The sequence below is a fragment of the Anopheles nili genome, chromosome 2 (assembly GCF_943737925.1).
Source record: "Anopheles nili chromosome 2, idAnoNiliSN_F5_01, whole genome shotgun sequence".
In the NCBI taxonomy this organism is placed as follows: domain Eukaryota; kingdom Metazoa; phylum Arthropoda; class Insecta; order Diptera; family Culicidae; genus Anopheles; species Anopheles nili.
This window is the reverse complement of record NC_071291.1, coordinates 2,299,253-2,323,604: the sequence shown is the minus strand read 5'-3', so window position 1 is coordinate 2,323,604 and position 24,352 is coordinate 2,299,253. Positions and strand designations below refer to the sequence as shown.

Sequence of the window (24,352 nt, the reverse complement as noted above, 5' to 3'; positions counted from 1 at the left end):
GCAGGCTGTAAAATCGGCCCAGATGATTGTGAAAAATTGAGAACAATTTCATGTCAATTTGTTCACAAATTAGTTTACCACAAAGTAAAGCCCCCACCAGATGGCCGTGTGCTATCCTTCGAAAGGCTACACGCCACGGCGACCCATAAGCTGAGGGCGAGGACGCCCACCAGGGCCGGGATTCGGCATGGTACGCATTTTCCGGCAGCGGCAAATTCACGATCGACACGCCGGTTTCACGCCTCGCTTTGGAGGTGAAATTTTGATCGTCCGAAGTCCGTCCACCCTGAATGGATGCTGCTATCGGACTTTGCCTATGGGTGAAGCCTTGCTGACGGAAAGGAAGGTTACGGTTGATGGAGCTGTTTGTTATTATTATGCTTGATTGCGGGCACTGGCCACTCGGGGCTTGGCCACTTAACTGCAACCGATGGCTTCGCCAGCAAGCGCTAATGCTGATGGATGCTGATGCTGTGGCGCCCGGTAATGTGCCAATGCGTTGTGAACATGCATACATTTCCAATTCCGACACGATGACCTCCGGTTTGGTGGCGTCGGTGCATCCGTTTTCTCGCGAGGCTGCTGAAAACACGCTGGAGGTGTTGCTGTAAAACACTAATTTATGCTTCGTTTGTGGGCGCTTTCCAGCGGCTCATCACATCGGAGGCCGCGCTGGTGCCAATTGCATGCAAATGAGCGATGCGCTGAGTCCGATGCTAATTTGGCAGCGCAATTGCATAATGCGATCGACGCGAGATGGATCACTGTGCAGGCGTGTAAATCTTCGCGAACGGACCACCCGGGGGATGAAACGATCTGCTGATGGTCCGAACGTACCTTGATGTGAGATGCATACTGGGCCGTTGTTGCAGCATTACACAAACGCAGAGCACGTGGACCCCGGCCGTTACTCATTGATTCAATTAGTCGTAAATGATCGATTGGCCAAACCGTGCCATTTGGGAGGTGTGCAATATTTTTGCCTTTTTGTTTTCTCTCACTCGCCGACAAATCGCGCGAACGCTCTTTCCGCTTGTGCAATCAACAACACTCTGCATGATGGGGGTTGGTTTCCTGTGCGTAACGGAAGCGTGATTATGGATTTCCCCCAAAAGAGTGAAAAAAAATGCTGCGTGTATGGCAAAAACGACGACATTACCATGTGTCGGGTCGGGCAGAGTGCGTGTAATAACCGAGAACGAATCGTGTGACGATTGAAACTACTGCTTTGGGATGAAACGCTCGTGGTGAACAATTAGAAACGCATTAAGCAGAGCAGCACACTGATAGATGTTTCAGCCATTTAGCCATTTTTTCGCGCTCGCATAGGTTGATGGCCGCTACAATTGCCATCCCTAGTCCGTGGATGTGAGATCGTGGCATTTGTTTTCCTACTAGAAATGCCAAAAAAAGCATTACTGCTTTGTAAAACATGCAAAAAAGAGTCTCGACATTTGAAAGCCACTTCTCCCATGCGGTTCGCATTTAAATGTGAAAAATAAATCAAACCAAATCCACACATCCATTGTCCCCATGTTGGAGGTTTTCCACCGCTTACTGGCAACGACGACATTTCCCTGTCGCTGGGAAAAATTAGATTATTTTCATTCCGCAAACAAAAACAAGCAACTAATCCTTGTTTTGTAGCTGCCCCTCCCCCTATTAGTGGCTCGTACACCACCAGTGATCGCCCGGATGACGTTCGTTAGGGCGTTAGGCACTGAGGGGCATCTTTCGAAACGGCCGCACACTCCGTACGCAAATGGCGGCCAAACAATTCTGAACCAGCACAATGGTGCGATGGCATCTAACCCCGGTGGCGGTGAAATCATTGTGATCAACGTTGTTGCGTGAGGAGTGAATTAAGGCAGATGGCTTAGGCGCGTTACGCAGCATCGACCATGAGTCGGCCCAAAGGGAATCATGTTTTCCAAACGAGGAATTGGCATGAAATGTTGGCCGCAATTTGGCCACAAGAAGCCACCCTAAAACCCCGAGCGCTTGATTATTATGATCGCAAGATTGGGCCAGGCCCGATCGAGCGATCTTCGCAACCGCGCGCACATGGGCTCTTGCGCGCCACGCCATCTAACGGAACGCCCGTTTGAATTAAACGTGTGCCCGGCGTGATCGTGAAATAAAATGCTCACGCAAAGCGACCACACGAAAATGTGCCTGTCAATGGACGGACGTTACCTCTCAAGGTGAAAAAGCCCCCCAGTCTGGGTATGGTTGAGCTTTTTTTAATTATTTTCGGTTTTCTGCTGACAGGGGCGCTGTGGAGTTTCATGTTTTTTCTATCTCTCTCTCTCTCTCTCTCTCTCTCTCTTCGCCCCCATGGCGTGGCTGGGTATGAGCATTGTCCTCCCATTTCCGTGCCGTTGGGAGCTCGCTCCGGAGCTCGAGTAGAACGAGTCGATGGTTCGCAAAACGGGTTTTATTTTTTCATCGGTCATTATGGGCACGTTCTTTGGCGCACGGTGGGGAGGCTGTAGCTGAACTTCTGGTCTCCACCAAAACGGCCTGCTCTCGCCATGCTCAGTCACGTAGAACCGATTCTATGAAGCCAGCACAAATGCCACCCCGGGGGGAATGCGAATGATGAAATTTTCACTCGGACCATGACTTTAGCATTGGTCTGGCCCAACGGTACGGTGTTGTTTGGTCCGTGGAGAACGATTAAACAACTGCCAGATGTGACAAAGACATGTCCTCCATCGCTTCCACAACTGGAGCTCAGTATCGCACGCATCTTGCATGATAGATCATCGCCTGCTTTTGCTGTCAACTCCCATAGCTCCAATGAACCGTGTCAACCGCTTGGTCTTATAGTGCATGTGCAACGGTATCGTCACCATGACGACGATTTAGGCAGCACAACACACCGAGCCGATTCTTCCGTTCCCATTTCGCGGCATTTAGGGACACATCCGTGGGATGTAGGAGGACCAGGTCCGCTTCACTAATTGGATTCTCGCCAAATACACCCTCAGGTGAGCCGCGACTAGGGGAATGGCCTCAGAGCGAGTCGTACGAGAGAGATCGAGACTTGAAACAAAGAGTCGTTTTTCTTGGGTTGTTCTGGAATGGGCCAGCAATACGTCATCCGATCTGGATGTTTGAACGTGTTTGAAGTCTGCCTTGGAGCACATGACCGGTAGGGGAATGCTAAATGCAAAAATGTTCCCAAAAAAAGAGTCACAGACCGGTTGGAGATGCGGAACAACTTTGTCGCAATTTCACGAGCCACGGTGGAGCTACCCGTGGGGTAGTTTTCTCGCGATGGAGCTGGCTTCTCTCGGTTTAGGGGTGGTTTTTCTCCCATTGGGGCACCCGTACAACAGCTGATACGCGTGTCGAGTTGGCCATCGTCTCTCGATTCGTGGTTCACTCCTTCTCTTGCTCTCTCGATATCGACTCACCTGAACCACCGCGGTGAACTGGTTGGCGCTCACCGAGGCGTACGCTCGCTTTTCAGTACCGAGTCGACTTCGTTGGGGTGCGCTTGTCCGCGTCAGTTCGTTGTAGCGATTTGTGTTGTTGCTGCCGTTGCGTGGTTAGTCATCGGTGGTTTTTACACCACATCGAACCTTGCGCAGCAACCCGTGCGTGTGTTGTGGCGTGTTGTTTCGTGCGTTGCCAAGGCGCGTATCCCGCCATCGTCGAGGTCATAGCACGAAAGGACATCTGCGGTAGCCTTCGGTGTCTCGAAAAGGCTCGAAGTAAGGCGACCACATCTCGCACGAGTCAAGCGAAAGCAAACGGAACTTTTAAGGTGACTTGAGGGCGCTTTACATGTAACGCATCCAACAAAAAACCCACTGTAGAAAGAAGCGCCATCGTCTGCATGTCATAACGATTCTAACGCCTAGCTCCCATCCCATAACGTCCAACTATCATATACCATGCCATCAGTGTCGTTGATCGCGTCTTTTGTGTGCCTGTGTGTCCCTGTGTGTCTGTGTGTTTGTGCCGAGGCTGTGTGCTAAAGAGAGTGTATATATGCGCGCCCGAACTTGTGATCGAGCTTTCCGACTGCGTGACCTACTTCTGCGTGATAAACCGCAGAAAAATCGTTCCAAGCACGACGATCCGATCGGTGTTGGGTGTTAATATTGTTGCAGAGACGCTGGCCAGCCAGCCAGCCAGCCAGCTAGTCACGTCGTCTTCTTCTGTAGTTGCTGGATTGCATGCGCCTTTTCGCTTTCTTTCGCTCGCCGTTCGTCGGTGGTTTATCGTTGGAGGTTTTTCGTTAGCTCACGCACGAGTTTTCGCCATCAGCCGCCCGAGGTGGCGGCCCGAGCTTTTCTCAACCATTCCGTGGGGGCCGTCCAATTAAGTAGATTAGCAACAATAACAGCAAAAGGAAGTGCCCGTCGTCCGGTTCGTTTCGCGTGCCACTGGGTGGGTGGGCAGGGAAATACAGTGAACCCGAAAATCGATTGTGAAAAGCGTGCACACGTGTGTGGGTCGGCAAACGCAGCAAAAAGGAAACTTGCGTTCGACGTGTGCTGCAGAACGGCAGAAATGCAAGCGGCGATAGTAACGGCGATGTCGAAATGCAACGTCCAAACAGCAGACAAAAAAAAAGAAGGAGAAATTAAATGCCTGACCAGGCGCAGCAACACGCACACAGTGAAGGAACGAAATGCACACGTCCTTTTCGGTGGCCGTCAGGAAAGTGTTCGTTGGGGAGTCCCACCGTGGAAAACGTGGTGGAAACATTTGATCGATAAATTAATACGCCCCACGGCACGAAGGCAACGCAAACGAAAAACACAGAGTCGCGCCACAAGAGCATGCAAAAGCGCCATTACTGCCCGCGTATCCAGGTGGGCTTAGCAAGGGAATTTCCTACACCGCAGAGGGAAAAACTGAAGGGAGGAAAAAGGAAAAAGGCGAAATTCCGCAAGGAGCTGGTTCGCGTGGTTGGCGCCCAAACAAACTGGTTTTGTGGGCTCGAAAGGAAGGCAAACAAAACAAAAGCAAAAAAAACTGAAATGGTCACGAATGGGCTACCGGGGAATCGAAGCAACCATCGATCGAACGCGTCCTAAGCCCTGATGTACTTGATGTAGCGAAGCCTTCTAGATCTTGCTTTCCTCATTCTGAGCCGCGGCGTGACTTTTCGAACGCAAGCGCATCCGTCTTGCGTGAATTCGAATGTTTTGGGGCACGATCGCGTCGCGTCGAGGTTTGCATTTTGTAAACATCGCCACTATTGCAGGCTTGAGGTGGAGCTCTCGAACAAACGAACGAACGTGATTGAATGTGTGGCAAGACATTTCTCTGCGTACCACGGGCGTTTGTGTGTGCAAAATGTGCGTCTGTTCAGCCGAGGAAAATGGCAAAGCCAATTTCAGCGATGATACCGCGATGCAGCGAGAGTCCATTTTATTTTTCGCTTTTCGCTTGTTTTTTGTTTTTCGTTGTTGTTGGCCGAGACGTTCCATCGGCCGTTTGGCAATTATAAATTGCTTTTGGAAAATGAAAAGAAAACCCCTTTTGCTGATGAAATTAAGCGGGGGTGGTTGGAAAAATTCGCAGGGATAGAACGATTTGTACATTTCACGCGCCACCCGGTGTTGAGGGTGGTAGGCTGGTGTGGGTGCATCAACCAGCGAAAGCTTTCCATCTCCGTCCTTTGGCGATAGGAAAATTTTCCGCCCCCTGGGGCGGAGTTAACCTCGTGCCACCCACCCTGGGTGTGTTCGGCCGTTACGTGGATAACGATGAAAATTTCTTGACCTACTGCGTGAGTGTGTGTGTGTGTGTGTGAGTGGCCACGACTCCATCGGTGTTTCGTAGATCTCGAAGGTCCTCCTTGTGTCGTGTGGTACACCTTCAAGCCACCGAAAAGAGGACGTGAGCCACTTCGATCGTCCTCAACGGCAGTGTCCTTGGCCTCAGCTGAGCTGACTGTGGGAGGGCAAAAAACGAAAGTCCAAGCAAGGGGGTTGTGTGGTCAAGTTTTCCCAAACAAACTTTTTTTGTTGCTCAACACCCCTCCTCCTCCCTCACAGCGGTGATGTTTTATGCCGCCCGCAAATCCCCTTTCTTCGATCTGCCGTTTCGATAAAAGATAGCCACTCTGTGACAGCTGGAACGATCGGTTTCGAGGATAAATTATTTATCGGCCACTTTCCACAGCCGGGTTGACTTGTGAAGGCGGTGGAAAACAGGCTTCATTCAGTTAGGTTCCCTCGCAAACTCGCCCGAGAGTCAGGTGAATCAAAATGAACGCACTTTCGGTGACTCATCCTATGCTACCGAAGTGAGTAAAAGCTGCCACAAATTGAAGCGTCTGCTCGCTTGGGACTAACAAATTCGCGAAAGGAAACGCTGACTCGGCACACAATTGAAAGTAAAATCGATCTCACTGTCGCAGCCGGCTCTGCCGTCAATTGAGCTCGATTGTTTAGCTGTAAAACCGAATGGAGCTGATCGTTAAGCGGGCTTCAGCGTGTCACCTGTTGTGAGGTTGTGCGCAACCAAAAGCGTGCCCATTTGAACCTTCCCGGCCGAGGTCTTGCCCGCCTCTAGATGGATATTTGGTGGGCCCGCAACCAATCGCCATCCGTAGTACTCGCATGACCGCAAAGCGCCACAAGGCAATCGAATTTTTCGAAGGTCTCCCACAAGGGAAATTGACTGTGGACCTCAGTGCCGGCGATTCTGCCGTTGTTTTTTTGTCAATTCAACCAACGTCACGCTCCGGTTTTAGGCTTCAGCGGACGCGAACCTTCCAATAGCTCAGTTCGATCATCGCCATTATCATTTCCCTCTCGGGGCGGATTTTTATGGGTTTGTGGTTTGAAGTTTCGATTTCAAACCAGCGGTTACTGGGCCGGATACCGAGTTTTTGGACGGTTTTCCATCATTTGCTGATGGAGTGCTTTTCGACGATGCCATGCAAAAACTGGGTCACCCTTTCCTCCCGGTGCTGAGTCCGATCGATTTTCGAAGGCCGGGGTCGTACAGCAGGTGCGAAAAAAGCACATCCAGCTCCTGCTAGTCGTGGGAGCGCCTGGTCGATTTCGACTTCGAATGCTCCGCATTAGCACCGGAAGCGACCGTTCATCGAAAACACAGTGGGTGCTTTAAAAAACGACTCATCTGCCCCTCCGTCCTGGCAATGGGAATGGGTCATCGAGGGTGCACAAACTCAACGCATTTTGTGCCGGATGGGGCGTTCGTTTTGGCTTCAAAAATTTATTAAACCATTAGATATGCATCTTCCTTCTGCCTGCGGCTTATAATCAGACTGTTGGGATCGTTTCGCTTTCGTGGTCAACTCGTACGTCCGGGAAATCCGGCTGCCTGGGGCGGGCTCAAACTGACCCACACACAGACGGTGGAACGAACGATGGAAGCCGATGGCCTCCCGGAGCTTCCATTATTTAATAATCGTTGGGGCATCCACTTGGGGCTGGTTGTGACTCGTTGGCATTGAAAAGGCGCGTCGCATTTGATCGATTATTGGCGGTGGCTTGAGGGCAAAAGTTGTGCTCCTTTCGGGATGTGGCTCCGGGATATTTATTGCATGCACTATAGAAGTGGCCTGTCGTATCTCAAACCACACACGACGATAAGATAGCGGCTAGTGGGCGCTGGGCTTTTGCCCTTTTACTACTACACTTTACTTGGGCCGGGTTGTTTGGTGTCGTTTGTCGCCTGTTACACCGCGTTATGATAAAAGCAAGATTAAACGGGTTGTCGCCTGAGTCAGCGTGGCAGAAAGTGACTCCCGTAGGTTGGGCTCGTTTGTTCTGTGCTGTCATCAAACACCCAACCATTTCCCCGTGACGATGGTTGCCTTTTCCGCAACGGATCCGATCGATCCAACACCCTTGTGGCTTGGGCCTGGGGGTGGTTTATGAAGCTCACTTCTCGCCCCGTTCCGAACCACCCTAGGAACGGGGGGAAAGTTGGCTACACCAAAGCGGAACTGCTCCGATTGGTCTACCTATTAATAAAAGGCAACCAGTTGAGTCATCCGAAGAAGACGAGTCGGGGTTGCCTTCCTACAACACGCCAGTTCCAGTGTGCGCGGGTGAAATCTGAGGATACAAAAAAAAAACACAAACAGCACACACACACACACGTAGATGTGTGGACGCGAAAGCTCCTCTCAGCCACCCACCGTGAAGTTAGGCGCGTTGATGAGTATCACCTTCTCTTCACAAACCCAACAATCGCGCACGAGAGTCTTATCGCGTTATTTTTGTTATTTTATTTTGGGTATTTTTTTAACGCCCAAAATATGTCTGCTGTCTCACCCACCCTCCTCACCACCCACTGGGTCGGTCTTGGGCGCCCGTTTTATGAGCCACGCTTGACGATTTTCCAGCAAGCAGTAACACGCTGCGGTCGGAATTGCAGACATTTCGACACTCCGACACCCTTTTTTTTCGGAGGTGGTGGAAAAATGGCTACACATATGTGATGTGGTTTTGATCGCGATCATACTGGGTGAAAGAAAAATGAAGGAAAACCTCGGCCCTTCCTTACGTCGCCGTTTTGGGAAAGATTTAATTTACATTTGTTAATGCGTTGCTAAATGAACCATCATTACATTACATAAAGCCGACCATTCCGTAACGTCATTTAGGCGTTTGTTTTTCGCTTCTGCTAAAATATGCATCGCAATGTTGCTATTCTGCTTGCGTTGCCATTTTCTGCTGCTGTGCAAATCCCTCTGCGATAAGCGATAAGCGATCGTCACGGTTCTTCGGTTCGCACGGCTTCTGTGATTCGATTCGATTGAAGTTTTCGCGCCTTTCCATACGGCACCGGCTTTTGGGACGGAATGATTCGAATTTCAGTTCAGTAATTGCCTGGCCGCGTTTGAATTGAATCGACCACTCAAGCCGGTAGTTAGACAGCCGTGGTCACTGGTTTATCTGCGATTCGGTGGCTTGTACGGGAAATTTTGAAATGCTCGAAAATGCTACTCCTTACTCCAAAGGCCACAGTTTGATTGCAATTAGCTCAATTAGCGATTCTACGGATTCGGAAGGGGGTGGGCACAAACATTGCGCAACATCGTGCTGGTGGTGGGGCGTTTTTTTTCATTTTGTGTAATGTACCACCCTATTTCACCTGTGAGTGAGCCGTTCACAGTGGGGTAAAATGGGAAACTGGAGCACGGAGGTTGGTGCGGGTGATCTACTGCGTCGGAAAGTGGAAATGCCAGCTTGGTTGATCTCGCGACGCAACGGCGCGATTTGATAAAGACCATAACCGCGGTTCGCTTGATTTACCGAACCGTTAGTTAGGTAAGCAGTTCAATTGAATTACCACTCGGTCCGTTTGCTGCGGTCTCGAAACTGAGACCGAGAAGGGCTTAAGCCCTCTTGAGCCTTTTCTCGAGCTTCTTTAATGGCCGTTAGACACGCCAAGCCGTCCCTTGTGCTGAGTCACCGACAACGACAATGTACGGTACTCTGTCAGGAGATCCGCCACGATCACGATCGCGTGCTCGATCGATCGTCACAGCGTGTCGCAGCATCTGATTCGACGTTCAAAAGAGCCTCTGGCATGAAGCACGAAGGAAGGAAGCACTTTTACTCATTTGCCGGTTTGCCTTCCGCCGGTCGGATCGGTGTCGTAAAAATTCAAAATCGAAGCGCACATCCGCACGAGCGTCGGCCATTCTTCCTAAACGAACTTCCGATTGCTCGCGGGGGTGCAAATAAGAGGAATGGTATGGATGGTCTTGGGGTGGTGAGACAAAATTGCGGTTTAATGAACAACGCGAGAGAAACAGAGGAAAAACAACGGCACAACGTGGAGCTTTCAATTTTTGCCACCCCGAGCCGAATGGAAACCTCATCCGGCGGTGCGGTTTGGGTGTTTTGTGAGGAAAGCGGGGGAAGCGAAGGAAACGAGGGAAGCGAGGGAATCGAGCAACAAAAAAAATGGATGGCGTTCCACACGAAGAAGAGGGCAAAATGCCACCCTACCGAAGCTCAAGCTCATCTGGCACGAACGCCAATTTACGGTGCATTCTGTGTAAATGTGGGTGTGATTTTTCTTTTCGGAAAGTGTTTTTCCCGCCTCCGTTGGAATAGTTTTGAATAGCTACCGGTGCGGTTGCGCTTCACCGATGTTTTATGGAGCTTTTGCGTTCCCGTGCGCTTTTTTTGTTTTTTGCAGATGACACGACCGCTACCGGTAGTTTTCTCTCGGGTGAAGGTTAAGTTCACGGAAGCGGCACTGACTGTGGCCCATTACGGCGGCAAACTTTCCTCGTTCTTGCGGGTAAAAAGAGGTTGAAATGAAATTAAACATTAACCGATTTCGTCGGGAAATTTGGGAAGGAAAAAACGATCAATTTGGCCGGCGAGATGAGTCACGATTTACGCCGCGAATTGGTAGTACCAATTCATAAATCATGAAGTACCGCTAGCGAGGCGATGGTTAGCGAATTTATATGCCACGAATGCGCGATAAATTATTCATTGCTACAAAACCGAGCAAAAAAACTCGGCCTTAATTTCCACTCCCAGTTCGTACGTCCACCAGCGTGAGTGTAAATACTCCGTTTGTACATATTTTGTGTGTGTGTTTTTTTTTGTATTTTGCTCTCTCTTTCTCTCTCTCTCTCTTTTTCTTTCTCTCGCTATCTCTGTTTATTTTCATCATGACGAGAATTAACCTTTACTGCTTCAAGTACACAGGGCTTATCGGAATAATGGAAATTCCGAATTTCGTCGGTCGGGATTAGGTTTTATCTGTTGTAATTTTTTTTGCGTCTTCTTCTTCTTCATACACCATCGATAACATTTTCCACGGCTCATTTTTATGCCCTTTCATCCTTCCTTCGAACCAAACAGCACAAGTGAGTAGGTCGTGTGGCCTCATCGCGGGCGGACTGTTTGACACCGAAAGGGCCATCGAATTTCATGCGAGTGCACCGGTATGACGAATGGATTTGATGACGCGGAAAGTGCAACCGAGTGCAGTGCGGTGCCCGGTGGCAGCGCGGTTCCAGATGTAACGTGATCGTGATCGCTAGACCTCACTGCCGTTTTCTGCGGACGTAACCGAGACCGAGTGTAACCGAGTGTTAACTTAGCTAAGTGTGTCCATCACGAGGACGAACTGTGACAAACTGCGAACGCCAGGACATCCAGTGGTCCAGTGCCCGTCACGTGTGTGCGTGTGCGTGTGCGTATGTGTGCTAGAAGATGCGCAGTGCCATCGACGACACTAATCTACGCGATCCTCGCCCAGCCAAGGCCAAGGATAACAGTCGCACCATCATCGTGCACAGCTAACCCAGTCGGTGTTCGTTCGCTAAACTTACGTACCTTACGTCTTCATCGCCTAAATCTCCCGCCGCTATACTACCAAATTCCTTCTCTCTAACACCCTTACACCTCAACACCCTTCTATCGCTTTGTACGTTGCTGAAACTCCGCGTTGTGCGAGGGAACCGTGTCCGCTGAGGTCTCGGCATCACGCGCTAAGACAAACTAAGGCTCTAATCGCAAAACCCGCTCGTCAATTTCATATCCGCACGCATGGATGCGCACAGCAAATTGAAGCCCACCCTCGAGGACTACATCCTAGAGATGGAGACCCGGCCACCCGATAGTGGTCAGGTCACCGAAAAGGACGTGTGGGCCCAACTGCACCAGAAGGAAGCCGATCTACTGCTGGCCGCCGAGCTCGGTAAAGCGCTGCTGGAGAAGAACGAGGAGCTCAAGAAAAACCAGGACAAACTGATCGATGACTACTCGACGAAGGTTGAGGTGAGTGTCGGTTACATTCGTAAGGGTTACGATTCATTTATCTTTTTTTTCCGGATGACCGATGACAACGACTCGTGGTGTCGAAGCATCTTCTGGAAGAATCTTCTGTCTCGAACTCAAACTCGAACGTCTCGAACGTCTCAAAGCCTCACAGAGCCCGTTCGTTTTAATGCGAATCGTGAAATGTCGCTTCTTCGGTAATGGGTTTCATCAATGTGGTCCATTTTGCTTAAATTATGATTTCCTCCTCCGCTTGGTGGAGCATTAGCTGATTTCAACACGCGCGTGCTGCGCTATGTAGATCAACTCTCGGCTCTGCGTCTCCAACTCGATGTCCTTGGTCGAACCGAGGTTAGAAGGCCGCACGGTAGAAGTGTGTCTTATGCTGGAAATGCCAAACACCTGGGAGAATGTCTCGAGAGATACGAACTCAGCCAGTCGTTTGAATAACGTGAAATATAAAGAACGCCACGCCATTCTGTGGTTCGTTCTTTTTGTCACTTAACAATCTCTGGGCGGTTCGAGGGCTGTTCGAGTGAAAGGAGATCGTTCGAACTGCTGCTGCGGCGTGGTCAACCGATCCCGAGCGCCCGTATTGGGTTGCTTTATCGCATTCGAGGAAGCAAAGTTTGCCTTCTCCCGCGAGCTTGCGGTTATTTCTCGCCCGAGAACTGGTTTTTCTGCGGCTCAACGGTTGTCTGGAGCTGCGGATAGATCGCGGTCTGGGCACATGTGACTTTACCAGGTTTCTGGCGAGTGACCTTTTGCAAAGTCGGACTGGTCGGAAAATGGGTCGACACGTCACGTTGCAAGACACTGGTCTCACGTTAGTTCTTCTAGTCGCCCCATCCGCAAAGGATCAGGACTATGTTTGGATGCGTCGCTAATAATGGATAATTTAATTTAGCTCCTCGAAACGGACTAGTCCCTCGTGGGCTTCCACCAGCCCGTTCGACTGCGGGTTGGTGGATTGATTACGTTCGATTGAGTCCGTTCCACCGTTCCACGGGAGGATAGCGAATGGAATCGATATTTTATCCGCGCTTCCACCCTCAAGCCAGGCCGCAGTTCGTTTGCTTTGCATTCGAAGCTCGTGGTGCGGGCAAATCCGACAAGGTTAGCAGCGCTTATGTGCCGTTCGCGAGCTTGATCACTTCAAGGGGAAGCCCGAGAGAAGCCTGCGTGAAGTGAACGAGCGCACTCGAGCCGTTTAGGAAGGGGATTAAAGGTAATCCGCGAATTACGCCAACGGTCGCGTTCGATCGGACTGTCCCCTCCATCGGGCGAGGCCACAGCGAATGGAGTAAATCGATAAATTACACCTTCGAGGCGCGAAACAAAGCAACAGAGGAGTAAAGCAAAAAAAAACCCAGCGTATTATGCCCAACCGGGCGTACTGTCGTTCCTAATTCTTGCGAGGCTTAACTATTATTTTAGTGGCCCTCGGAGGGAGACGTCGAGAAGGGCACACCACGAAGGTGCCAGTTATGAGGGCGTTCGCTTTGGTCCGCTTTGGTCCGAGAGAGGGCGACAGACGATTGTGAGGAATTCGCCACCGTCAGGATGACGTTATGCGCCATTGAGTCATTAGCTAAATAATTTAAGCTTACGCGGCGTGTGGATCAATTCTTATTCCAACACATAAAATGTGGAAGTGGCGAAGCGTAATTAGAGTGGCGGCGTTGACGAAAGCGCCATTACGAACTGCACCTAGGCTGGGTGCACTTTTGAGCTTGCCTTCCGACGGCCATTACTGAGGACCGAAACACCGATGACAACAGAGTCTGCACATGACTTCATCATTGCGGCATTGTGTTTCGCGTATTTGTGGAGATTTTTATGCAAATCTTGCCCGGGAGACGATCACGAGTGAGCGATTATTTGTTCACACGCACCCTCAAGCCCAGGGAAATTGGTGTGTCGAAAGGAGATTGGCAATGATCACGAGTTGCCTGGGGAGGGTGCGCTAAAAAGTTAAACTTCCATTTGTGAGGATCGCTCAATGCCGTCGAGCTGAAGCTGGGTCAGGATCCTGTTCGACGGTTGACCTCATCGCATGCGCGAAACTTGCGCACGATGAGTCACGGATCGAACGATCGCGACGCACGGTAAAGCGACGAACCTTTACTTGTACGGGAGAGGGCAACTGTCTAATCGAGGATTTTTATAAATTTTCCTTCTGTCAATCCAATGGTGTCGGGAAATGGTGGAAATGGTTGAGTGAATGTTTGCGACGACATTGCATTTGTAATTTGCCAGACGTCGGGAAGACCTGCGATGAAGGATGCCCTCAGTGAAGGCATTTCATACACGCGTTGGCCTTGTAATTGAGAGTGACTCATTCTCGCGCCATAAGCCGATCGGCGATTCCCAGCACAAACCCGTGGAACGAGGAACGCTCGTTCTTCGGTTGGGTTCACGGTTGGTTCTCCAATTTGGCTCCAAGGTTTTTAAGGGGGCTGCGAAAAGAACCACCACCGGAACGGCGTGTGTTCGACCGTTCGGGTGAAGGGCGTTCCTTCGCATTCGTGTCGCATTCTCATAACCACAAGGCAGCTCTCGTAAGGGCACTCGTGGCTCCGGAGGTGAAACCTTTTATCTTTGCGTTGGCCCCACCCCAAAGGGCATGTCATCGAAATGGATTTTCGAGTCGCTCGTTCGTTTATCAAAATCCATTTAATGCGCGTTAAAGCGCCGCTAGATTAATGCACCTGCAAGCGAGATAAGACCGATTTGTTTCTCCGATCGTGCTGTGGGGGTGAGTTTTTCGCGCTTAAGGCCAAACCTAGGCCAAATTAGGGGCGCACTTCTGGGAAAACCACCTTACGAGGTTGTGCGGTCTGAAAGCTTTTTTTCCCTAGCCTGAACAACGCTATGGGTGATTGTTTTTCGATTCTCATCCTATCTCGTGATCTAATGCGCACGGGAGAACACGCCTCAACGCGTAGAAGGTGTACCATAAAGATAGCTTTTCAAACTGGCACATCGTGTCCATGAGCGGTCGCTGGTCACGCTGTGAATCGGGGGATTTCCATGTTTGTCTAGGCGCGAGATGAGCGACAATTAACGCTTAGCACTTTCAAACCCATTTTGGGGGTGGATTAAATGACGGACTTTACTGCTTTGTGACGATGGAGTCCGGCACAGAAGTTTTGACATTTTGTCGAATTTATTAACGATATTCTCTTCGAGAACGCCCGCAACATGACGCCATCCCAATAGCTTTTCGGGAAACGCTTTGTTCCTGGGCTGGAAGAAAAGCAGGGTTTGTTACGCAGGCGTTCCTAGCAGCAGTCGAACAAAGCCATGCGTTACGTTGGAATTTGCGTACGAAGGGGGCTCGATGAATCGATCGTTTGAAAGCCTCCCGAATGTGGCGATGCGTGGGTGACATAAATGACCTTTTTACCGCAAGGAAAGTGCGTCGTCATTCGTTATCCCACGGCTCGAAGGTCCTTCGTGCCTGGTGGCCCGTTTCCAGTCTGATTCCCGTGGCCGTGGAACCATAACGGGAGCAATTTACTATCACTCTCGTAATGCCACGGCAACGCGCCGGTTTGTTTTCCGCACCAGAGTTGCCATTTTTATTTACCGCACAAACAAAGCGATCGTCGTCATCATCATCATCATCATCATCAACATCGTCGTCATAACGGCAGCATTCGTCGGTGGCATTAAACAACCTGCAAACCGCTTGGTTGCGTTCGTTCGCCAACGGGGATAGACGATTAAACCGTCCCCATTTGCCGTTAAACTACGTCTCGGTTGCGTTGTTCGGGCAACGGTGATGGTGTTACATTTCGGTGACATTTTCCGCAGAGCCCGGAAATGCGAAAACCGTTCGCCTTGACCGCACCTACCGAGGAGGGAACTCGAGCAGCAGTTAGAGCCGCGTTTCAGGGCTGCTGAACGAGTGAAACCGAAAGTGATGATATCCCGGTGGGAAAAACAGAACATGTTCACGGCTAACGGCATCGGTGAAAAGCGTTACAAAACACCTCGTGAGCTAGGGGGAGGGAGGGGGGGGTTTGAGAGCGATCATTTTGGATCGAGCAGACACCGATCAGTTATCAGTGCTCGATCGTGGACGATAAACACCTCTCAATCGAACGCCTCGAAACCTCATTTATCGCGCACGACCGATTGCATTGCCAACGAGCCAAAAAATCCTCCTCAGCTATCGCAACCTGTGCCCCTGCGTTCGAACGAGGTCGTGTTGGAGTGGAGCCCCCTCCGCAATTCCTCCAACCTGATCGTACGGTCGTTGAGGCCTAGCAGATTGCGTAACATCGAAAAGGAGGCTCGCGCACGCAGGCTCGTAATCCGCACAAAACTACCGCACAATGCGATTGAGCGAAATTGAACAATTAAAAAAAAACGTACACACACCCCCGCCCTCCGCATATACATAAACCTCCTCCTCTCTTCCCCCAATGGCCGGTGAAATTCTACCCTACACGATCGTGCCCGATCGCGATTAGTACCGCGCACGGGGAGGTTGGTTTTATCATGTGCAACGACGGAATCGTTATGTGTGGCTGGAGCTTACGTGATCACGCCTGTTCTTGACGCAAAAACGGCGCAGCGAGGCCGTTATCGATGGTACAAAAACCTTCCGTACATGCTCCGTAAGCGCGTAAATATTTTAACAGCTGTTCGGTATCGGCACACGGACGCTGACGATGGAAGCTAGTAACGCATGTATAATTGCCCATTGGAAAAAGTGTTGTTTTCCAACCGTCCAGTCCGTGGGTTACCCGTGGGATGCAACATGAGCACAACTTTCACGTCCACGTGGTGGTGGTGGTGGGGCTTTTTTATTGAATTAAAAATAATAACCATTTGACGCCAAACAAGGCGTTACGCGCGTGACGTAACGCTGTGGGTTGGGGATAATTTATCCACCCGCGAAACCGAAAAACAAAGTCATTAAAATGCGGCACAAAAAGACAAAAAAAACGCTTCCCAATTCTAGGCTGTTCTAGAAACCGGACAACCGAAACGAACCCCCGTACCACACAAATTTCGAGCGCCACACGCAAATCACTCGCAAATGGCGGTCCACAATGGCGGCCACTCTGACAGATCGAACAGGAAGGTCCGGCCCGCGAACGTACCCCCACGCGAACGTGCTAATTTTAACAAACTTGCCAGCAGCAGTATGACGTTACCTTGACGGTGATGACTCAAACGCGAACCTTTCCGGGCAGGGCACCCGGCCTCGGTGGTCATTGCGGTTTCGTTGGACGTCGAAAAACAGGTTCAACGATTTCTTCACCGTTTGAGCTGACCGTGCAGAGGCGTGGCACATCTGTTGATTGATACACGATATGTTTGAGTGGAGTGCGCGTCCGATGGTGCATTAAATTTCCATTTACATTTCCAATTCGGCCAACGCCAGGCAATAAGCGCCACATGCGTGGAACGGATGGGATTTTCTGATCATCTCAACGATCGAAATGTGTGGCGATTTGGTACGGAAAATCAATCCCCCACCTTGAGATTTCGTCAGCCATTGGACCATTGTGTGATGCCAAAATGTGACCGTTGTGCACTGTGGCCCTTCGTGCGTCCCTTCAACCATGTTACGCAAACGGACCTTCGGACCATGTTCGATTTTTAAACGAACTCGCGTGCCAAGTTTTTCCGTCTCCGGCGTGACGTCGGTTGGTTCTAATTGGGCTTAATTAAGGTTTTCCCCTTGAAAACGGGCGACTCTTTTGGTCGGTATCGATCGAAATCGATACCAGCCCAGAGTAGGCGCTGATCGAGTGATTTTCTCACAGCCAGCAATGCCGGGCAATGGAGCTAATTTGCAGCTATGCCCTCGAATGGTCAATCATCTCCCCCTGAAACGGAGATTCGACCCGTTCAACTGGCCGCGGTCGGGTAATTCGATCGTCTGGAGTGAGCTGGGATGGTCCGTTTCTAGGTTTGTGGGTGAAATTAGACAAATTGCTAGCGTGGTTGGTTCATTTATTTGCAAACACGTTTACGCCACCGGCTGGAGGAGTTCGGCATCCAACGCCCAGCCGTTGGAAGCCCATTTTGGGGTGATGCAGACCGTTAATCAACCGTCTGCTAGATTCTGCAGAGCCTCATTGTTCCGCAGCTGCGTTGGCACTGGGCAATGATTTATTTTTCCTCTCATAAATCGGCCACACAATTTATGTCGTTCTAATTGCGTTCGTCCACGATTGGCCATTGTGTTTGCTGACCTCTGGTAACGTTTTGGCATTCAGCTAGTTAAGAACAATTTATTGTGCTTTTCGTGCCGATGATAAACGAACGCACCACCGTTCCGTTCCGTCGATAGAGCACCTGCTAATGGACGTACGGACCGGACGTTTCACGATTCTTACGAGCATTCCACGCCATTATGGCCGCCGGGCGCCATTTTTCCGGAGGTTAGCTCAATCACGCCACAACGCTGTAGGGCCGCTCGTAGGTGTTGTTAGACATCTGGACGGCTTAGGCCGAGAACGAGAAATTTGTGGTCGATTCCGTTACCTTCCGTTTACCTAATTGGGCCTTGGCACTTGGCCGGCGAGTTGGTCTACTTTTGGGTAAACCGTACCGTACCATTTCTATACCACCTTGTGGTGTGTGACCTCGTGGTGACCTGAGTGAGTAATTATCTCGTATCGATTTGTTTTTCCTTCCTCTCGGAACCACACAGAACTTGGAGCAAGAAAAGTACATCCTGAAGCGGCAGTTGGAGATCAGTTCGAGCGAAAATGAAGCGATCATACTGGAGCTGCAGGGCGATATCAAGCAGTTCAAGCAGAAGCTGGAAGCACAGGAACAAATCATGCGTCAGATGGAGCGTGAAAAGAACATGCTGATCGAGGAGTTGACGGCGCAAAATACGCGACTTTCGAATGAACTGCAGAAGTCGAACATTGCCGAGCTGCAGTTGACGGCACAGCTGCAGGAGATCAAGGAGCAGTGCAATCGGCGTACGCTCAGCATCCAGGATCACGTCAGTAGCCTCGAGAGTCTTAAGAACGAGCTGCGGATGATTCTCGACAAGAAGAACGAGCTCGAGAATCGGCTGCACATGACGGTGAACGAACGCGAGAACCTCTCGATCGCACTGAATGAAGCATCCGAAAGGATACACATCCTTGAGCGGAGCACTAAAGAGCAGGACACGAAGTACCAGATGACGGTGCAGACGCTTGATCGATTGGAGCGAGAAAATGGCACGCTCAGTGAGCGATTGGAATCATTTGATTCCCAGCGATCACTGCACGGTGAGCTGCATCATCATTCCTCGCTACTACAGGAGATGAACGGTGAAGATGAGAGCACTGTACCGAAGGACGAAGCCAGCCAGCTCATCCTTAAGGAGGCCCATTCGGTGTACAAGCAGTTGAAGACACTCTGCCAGAATCTACGCAGCACGCATCACGATGATGATTCAGGTGAGATCGATGAAAGCGCAGGTTGGAAAGACCGTTCTGACGTGCTCGTGTATTTGCAGGTCTTCACTCGGACATGTCCTTCTCTTCGCTGGATAACACGATGGCTTCAGTGTCGATGGCAGTGCCACATTCGGTGACGGAAGCAACCAGCGCCAGTATGACGGTGAATGATAAATTCATCCGAGGCATGTTGTCAGCAACGGCGGACGAACTTGTGCACATCATCATGAACCTGGACGCGTTGCAGTTCAAGACGATGTTCGAGCAGACACGATCGATGTTGATCGAGCAGGAAGAGGAGATGAAGAAGAAAAACGACGTCATCATGCAGCTGGAGAGTAAAGTAAGTATTGAGCTGTTTTCCTGTGTTGCTTAACGTGACTAATTCGCACCTTTTATCGTCCGATAGCTGTCGGTGCGTGAGGTTGAACTGCAGAGTACGATCGAGGAGCGTAATCAGGCTCGTGAGGATGCATCCCATTCGAGCCTGGCGCAGGATGAAACGGTGGTGCAAGCTCGCAAAGATCGCGATGCGGCAATCGAGCGACGTACAAAGGCCGAGATTGAGCTAGCCAAAAATCGGGTGGAGCTGATGCAAGCCAACAGTCAGCTACTGGAAGCGATCCAGCAGAAGGTCGAACTGCTGCAGCAACTCGAACAGTGGCAGATCGACATGCACGAGCTGATCGAGGAGCAGATGAAGAACAAGCTGATCGAGTCTAGTACAAAGCCACAACACCAGCAGCAACAGCAACAGTCCCAACAGCAGTCCGGTGCGTCTAACCGTAAGAGTCGGCTGCTTGATCTGTTTTACCACCGATGAAAGCTATGTCGACGATGTCGACGATGTCGACGCTATCGACCGTTTCCGATCGCTCCGGTCGGTGAAGCATCCAACCGAATGTTAAAGTTCACTGATGCATTTAACCTATGAAGCATGCGCGCGATCCATCGGAAGCATAATTGAGGAAATGTGCCTCGTGTTCGAAACAACCACCTGTTGTTCGGGTTCTTCGGAGGATCGTAACAATCGTAGTTGTCGACCATAACTGCCTCGCCTTTGCATGTTCTTCGAAGGTCGACTTCGATTAGATCCCGAATCCGATCCTGAAGTTCTGCTGTTGCTTTGTGGACTTAAACTCTCACAAAGTAACAGAGCTCGCGTGTGTGGTTCGGTACTTGTTTCCTTTTTCTTCCCTGGACACTTCGGCAGTTGGGCAGTACGATGGGCTAGAGTTAGTTTACTTAATTTTATTCCTTCTGCATAGAACCCGATATTCTTAATTTGAATCCTTAATTAATCCATATGCGTCGCTAACCAAATCTTATCGTTAACGTTTCGTGAGGCCCGTGAGAAGCTCTAGCGCTCGGTATTTGTGCGTGCAGGTTTTAATTTTCATTGCAAGTTGTTAGCAAACACAGCTGCGCAAATGTGATAGAAAATGAGAAACGAAACTGTGCACGTGTCGAACAGAGGAAGGTGAACAGAGAAAAGCGGTCAGCTGACTAACGTGGAGAGAAAACAAAAAAAACGGTGGCCTTTTCGTTCAAACGCAAGTGATATACACTGAGCTGCTTTATTACGGGATAACAGTGAGAGTTACTAAAGAATACATGAACGTAAGCTGAGTAGAATAAACAACCCTAGAACGTGAAAGCTGTTCCCTATCCAATCGGGAATGGGATGAAACGAGTAGGGTAAAGCTATTTTTTGTACGAATGGAGAGCTGCCTTTATCGACGGGCAAACGATGAGGCAACCGAGCGAAGCAAGACAATGATTAATATTTTGTATATACTCGTAATACAGCTAAATGTGAAGAATAATTTAACAATTTTTAAAAATGACTCGCTGTGTGTTTGTTTAGACTTTGTTTTATCCGAACTTTAGACGCGGGTACCAGAGATAAGCATAATCCAAATTCCCAAGACTTTCAGAGCGTCATCTATTAGTCAAAATAACAAACAATCGAAGCGTTTTAAACGCTTCACTTAATTGAAATGTTTCTACCATTTGAAATGTTTCAAACGCTCAAGTTGTTTGAAATGTGTGAAACGTTTCAATTGTTTCAGCCTCTGAGCTGGTATGCTCTCCTGTTACTTTTGCGAGAAATTGTCTCTTCTCTGCTCGTGCAATCTGCATGGGATTTTTATGCTTCTTATTTCTTTCGCATTAACCGAGTCAGCCCGGGATAAGGCTATCTGCGGCTGTTGGGAGGAAATGCCTTTCAGTTCACAAAAAATTATTCAAATCTAAATATGGCCAGGCCGTTGTTAAATAAATAACAATAACAATATTTCTTTCGTTTATTTTTTTATTTTTTTCGCTTTGTACGATGTTTCGAATTTGATTCTAATGATCATGTTCTTTGCAATTTGAGATGTTCGCCGTACCACGTGTTCATCTAGTATTTGAATATTTGTCCATAACACTTTCATTCATACGCTTTATTCTTATCTCGTTTGACCGTCAAATTTTCAGATTAAGAGTAGTATTTCATAAGCTTTTCTATGATTTACATAATGACCACAATTTGTTTAGCGACGATAAGCAGCATCCGATGGGTTTGAACAGCTGGCTGCGTACTTGCATACCTTGCGTTTGACACGTATGCAGCCTCCACGTTTGATTGTCAAACAAAGCTTGCTGTCAATCGTTTATTTACATCGTCATTGCTAGAAAAACGGAACGAAATTGCATCAATTTTACACAACAAAGCGTGATTGTAACCTTTGTACTGAATATTTTCCCTAAGTTAAATTAGATTCTATTTTGGTGCTGGCTGTTGAACTTCTACACATCAAACAAAATGGTAAGACTATCCTAGAACCCTTTGCCCAGTGATTTTGCACGTACTCTACACACTATGTTGTGGATAGTTTCAGTTCAACGGGTTCAACATGATGTTTCCGGACCACTCGCGTCCATTCAACACCACATACAAATGCTACTCCGTGTCTATGCTGCCAGGAAACGAGCGTCAAAATGTGGAGAACGGAGGAAAAATCATAATGCCACCGTCTGCCCTGGATCAGCTGACACGGCTGAACGTTGTGTACCCGATGTTGTTCAAGCTCACCAATGGCACGATAAATCGCAGCACACACGCGGGCGTGCTAGAGTTTGTTGCAGACGAGGGCAAAATCTACATTCCCTACTGGATGATGCACAATCTGTTGCTAGACGAGGGTGATATTGTCGAAATCGAAAGCGTCTCTATCCCGGTTGCAACGTATTCCAAGTTCCAGCCGCAGAGCGTCGAGTTCCTTGACATCACAAACCCGAAAGCGGTGCTGGAGAATTGCTTACGAAATTTCGCCTGCCTCACGACTGGCGACTTGATCGCGATTAAGTATAACAACACCACGTACGAGCTGTCCGTGCTGGAGACGAAGCCCGGTCCGGCCGTAACGATCATCGAATGTGATATGAACGTAGAGTTCGCTCCGCCCGTTGGATACACCGAGCCGGAACGCAAGGAGAAAGAAGAAGAACCGATGACGATCGATCCCACGGAACTGATGCCAGAACCTACCGGATACGTGGCATTCAAAGGCGAAGGCACCAGGTTGGATGGGAAAAAGAAGAAAGATAACGGCAGTAATGATGCACCCATTGTCCAGCGGCAAACCTACGTGCGCGGTATCCCCGACTACGATCATCCGTACGGGTTGCTACGATTCGATCGAAGTGTGAGGAAAACGGAGCAGAACGAGCCAAAACCGGAAGACAGCAAGCCTCAAGTTAGCAAATTCCAAGGCGCAGGATGCAATCTGAAGAAAAATCCCAAATAGAAACGAGAACAACTGATCCTCCCAAAGCCGCTGGTGTGCATAAGTTTTTGTGTTATAAACCTTATATTTCCGTCTCTTCACAACTGTGTTTTATCGAATGAATTTCTGTGGTAGATAAAATCATGAACCCAATGACTGACGCGTCTGTCTCGATGGATGTTTCCGACTCGCGGGGATCTCCTTGTAATACAGCTCGATACGATCCGAATGGACTAATACACGTTTTCGCTTATACTACGTTTCGCTATCGCTTCTTCTAAATACGTTTGGCTAGTCTGCGGCGAAACTAAAAATGCTACGAAAAGGTAACGATAACGTTGGTCTCTATTAGTAACAGCGACACTTTTCCGGCGTATTGCAAGCTTAGTTACCTCTGGAACATTAGAACAACTTGGAAAAAGGGGACAAGAGAGATAAAGGGAGGATTGCACAGCGAGCAGGAATGTAGCCGCCAGAGGCTAAGGACGATTAGAATCGCTTCAGGAACTCTTCGGAGCAGATTCGCGCACGGGCATTGACGGCTAGCTTCATCTCACTGATCTCCTTATCGATCTCCTCCATGAAGTGGATGACAAAGTCCACCAGTTTGTGCTTGTACATCTGTTCGGTGTGGAAGTTGGTGATGAGAAAACTGATGTCGTATCCGTCGATCGGCTTCCGTCGCAGGATGATGAAGCTTTCCGCGCGCATCATCATGAATCGGGTGAACTTGTGGCAAAGGATTTTCTCGATCTCATCCGCCTGCTTGACGGCGATGCTGATGCGCACCGAATTGACACTCGTTTCTATCAGGACGCGCTCCTTCTCGTTTCGCGATATCACGACCGGTGTTAGCAGGAGCTCCTTGCTGCTGCGTACCTCCACTTCCGGTTTGTTGTGCCGTTCGACGACTTGGGAGGAAAAATTGCTCAAACACATCGCCGCAGTTAGGGTGTGACGGACCGCCGTCAGATAAGGCTTTAGTGTTGCGGACATGGTGCTGCTCCGGTTCCTTCCGCCACGGCAATAGTTGGCCGATGCAGGATTGCAATTACGGAAGAAAACAAAAATAGTAAACACAATTATTAACCCACAAAGTTGTTGATGAGTCAGGAGGAGGGTGTTTTTATAGGAATATTTTTTTCTTACTTGCCGTACGATAGTTCCACCCGCCCTGATAAAAAAACAACCAGTTGTGACAGCTCACACACAATTGACAGTACTCGATCGACCAAGGTTTATGAAGCCCGCTGGCCTTTGGTGACAGTTGGCGTACAGGCTCGTAAAGGATGTGATTTCAAATTGATTCGATACCTTAAATGCTTATTTAGTCTACTTTAGATTAACATTGTAACAATTTGAACAGTATTGAACGAAGTAAAAAGTGGTACAA

At 49.4% G+C, this 24,352-nt stretch overlaps 3 protein-coding genes across 4 annotated transcripts; 2 read left to right on the top strand and 1 right to left on the bottom strand.

The window, feature by feature from the left end:
• Positions 1-3,653: 3,653 nt before the first annotated feature.
• LOC128722171 (bicaudal D-related protein homolog) lies at positions 3,654-20,998 on the top strand. 2 transcript variants are annotated; one of them, XM_053816011.1, is made up of 5 exons: positions 3,654-3,775; positions 11,543-11,759; positions 18,439-19,186; positions 19,246-19,529; positions 19,596-20,998. In XM_053816011.1, exons 2-5 carry the CDS (start codon positions 11,580-11,582, stop codon positions 20,007-20,009), a joined length of 1,626 nt encoding a protein of 541 aa, XP_053671986.1. In that variant the 5' UTR covers positions 3,654-3,775; positions 11,543-11,579; the 3' UTR covers positions 20,010-20,998. The 2 variants fall into 2 exon arrangements, with proteins under 2 accessions (XP_053671986.1, XP_053671985.1); XM_053816010.1 differs by lacking the exon at positions 3,654-3,775 and having other exon boundaries at positions 11,529-11,759.
• On the top strand, positions 20,801-23,095 carry LOC128721296 (ubiquitin fusion degradation protein 1 homolog). Its single transcript, XM_053815035.1, has 2 exons — positions 20,801-20,806; positions 22,066-23,095. The coding sequence occupies exons 1-2, from the start codon at positions 20,801-20,803 to the stop codon at positions 22,978-22,980; spliced, it is 921 nt and encodes a 306-aa protein (XP_053671010.1). The 3' UTR covers positions 22,981-23,095.
• LOC128721514 (actin-related protein 2/3 complex subunit 4) lies at positions 22,877-24,118 on the bottom strand. Its single transcript, XM_053815272.1, has 3 exons — positions 24,109-24,118; positions 23,352-23,971; positions 22,877-23,275 (listed from the first exon to the last, which is right to left on the bottom strand). Exon 2 carries the CDS (start codon positions 23,953-23,955, stop codon positions 23,449-23,451), a length of 507 nt encoding a protein of 168 aa, XP_053671247.1. The 5' UTR covers positions 23,956-23,971; positions 24,109-24,118; the 3' UTR covers positions 22,877-23,275; positions 23,352-23,448.
• Positions 24,119-24,352: the final 234 nt, after the last annotated feature.

Bases quoted from the DNA above. Each gene is read 5' to 3' on its own strand.
- LOC128722171 (XM_053816010.1), top strand. From the start codon at position 11,529: ATGGATGCGCACAGCAAATTGAAGCCCACCCTCGAGGACTACATCCTA. The intron at 11,760-18,438 runs GTGAGTGTCGGT...GGAACCACACAG, and splicing joins ACTACTCGACGAAGGTTGAG to AACTTGGAGCAAGAAAAGTA. The intron at 19,187-19,245 runs GTGAGATCGATG...GTGTATTTGCAG, and splicing joins GCATCACGATGATGATTCAG to GTCTTCACTCGGACATGTCC.
- LOC128721514 (XM_053815272.1), bottom strand. From the start codon at position 23,955: ATGTCCGCAACACTAAAGCCTTATCTGACGGCGGTCCGTCACACCCTA.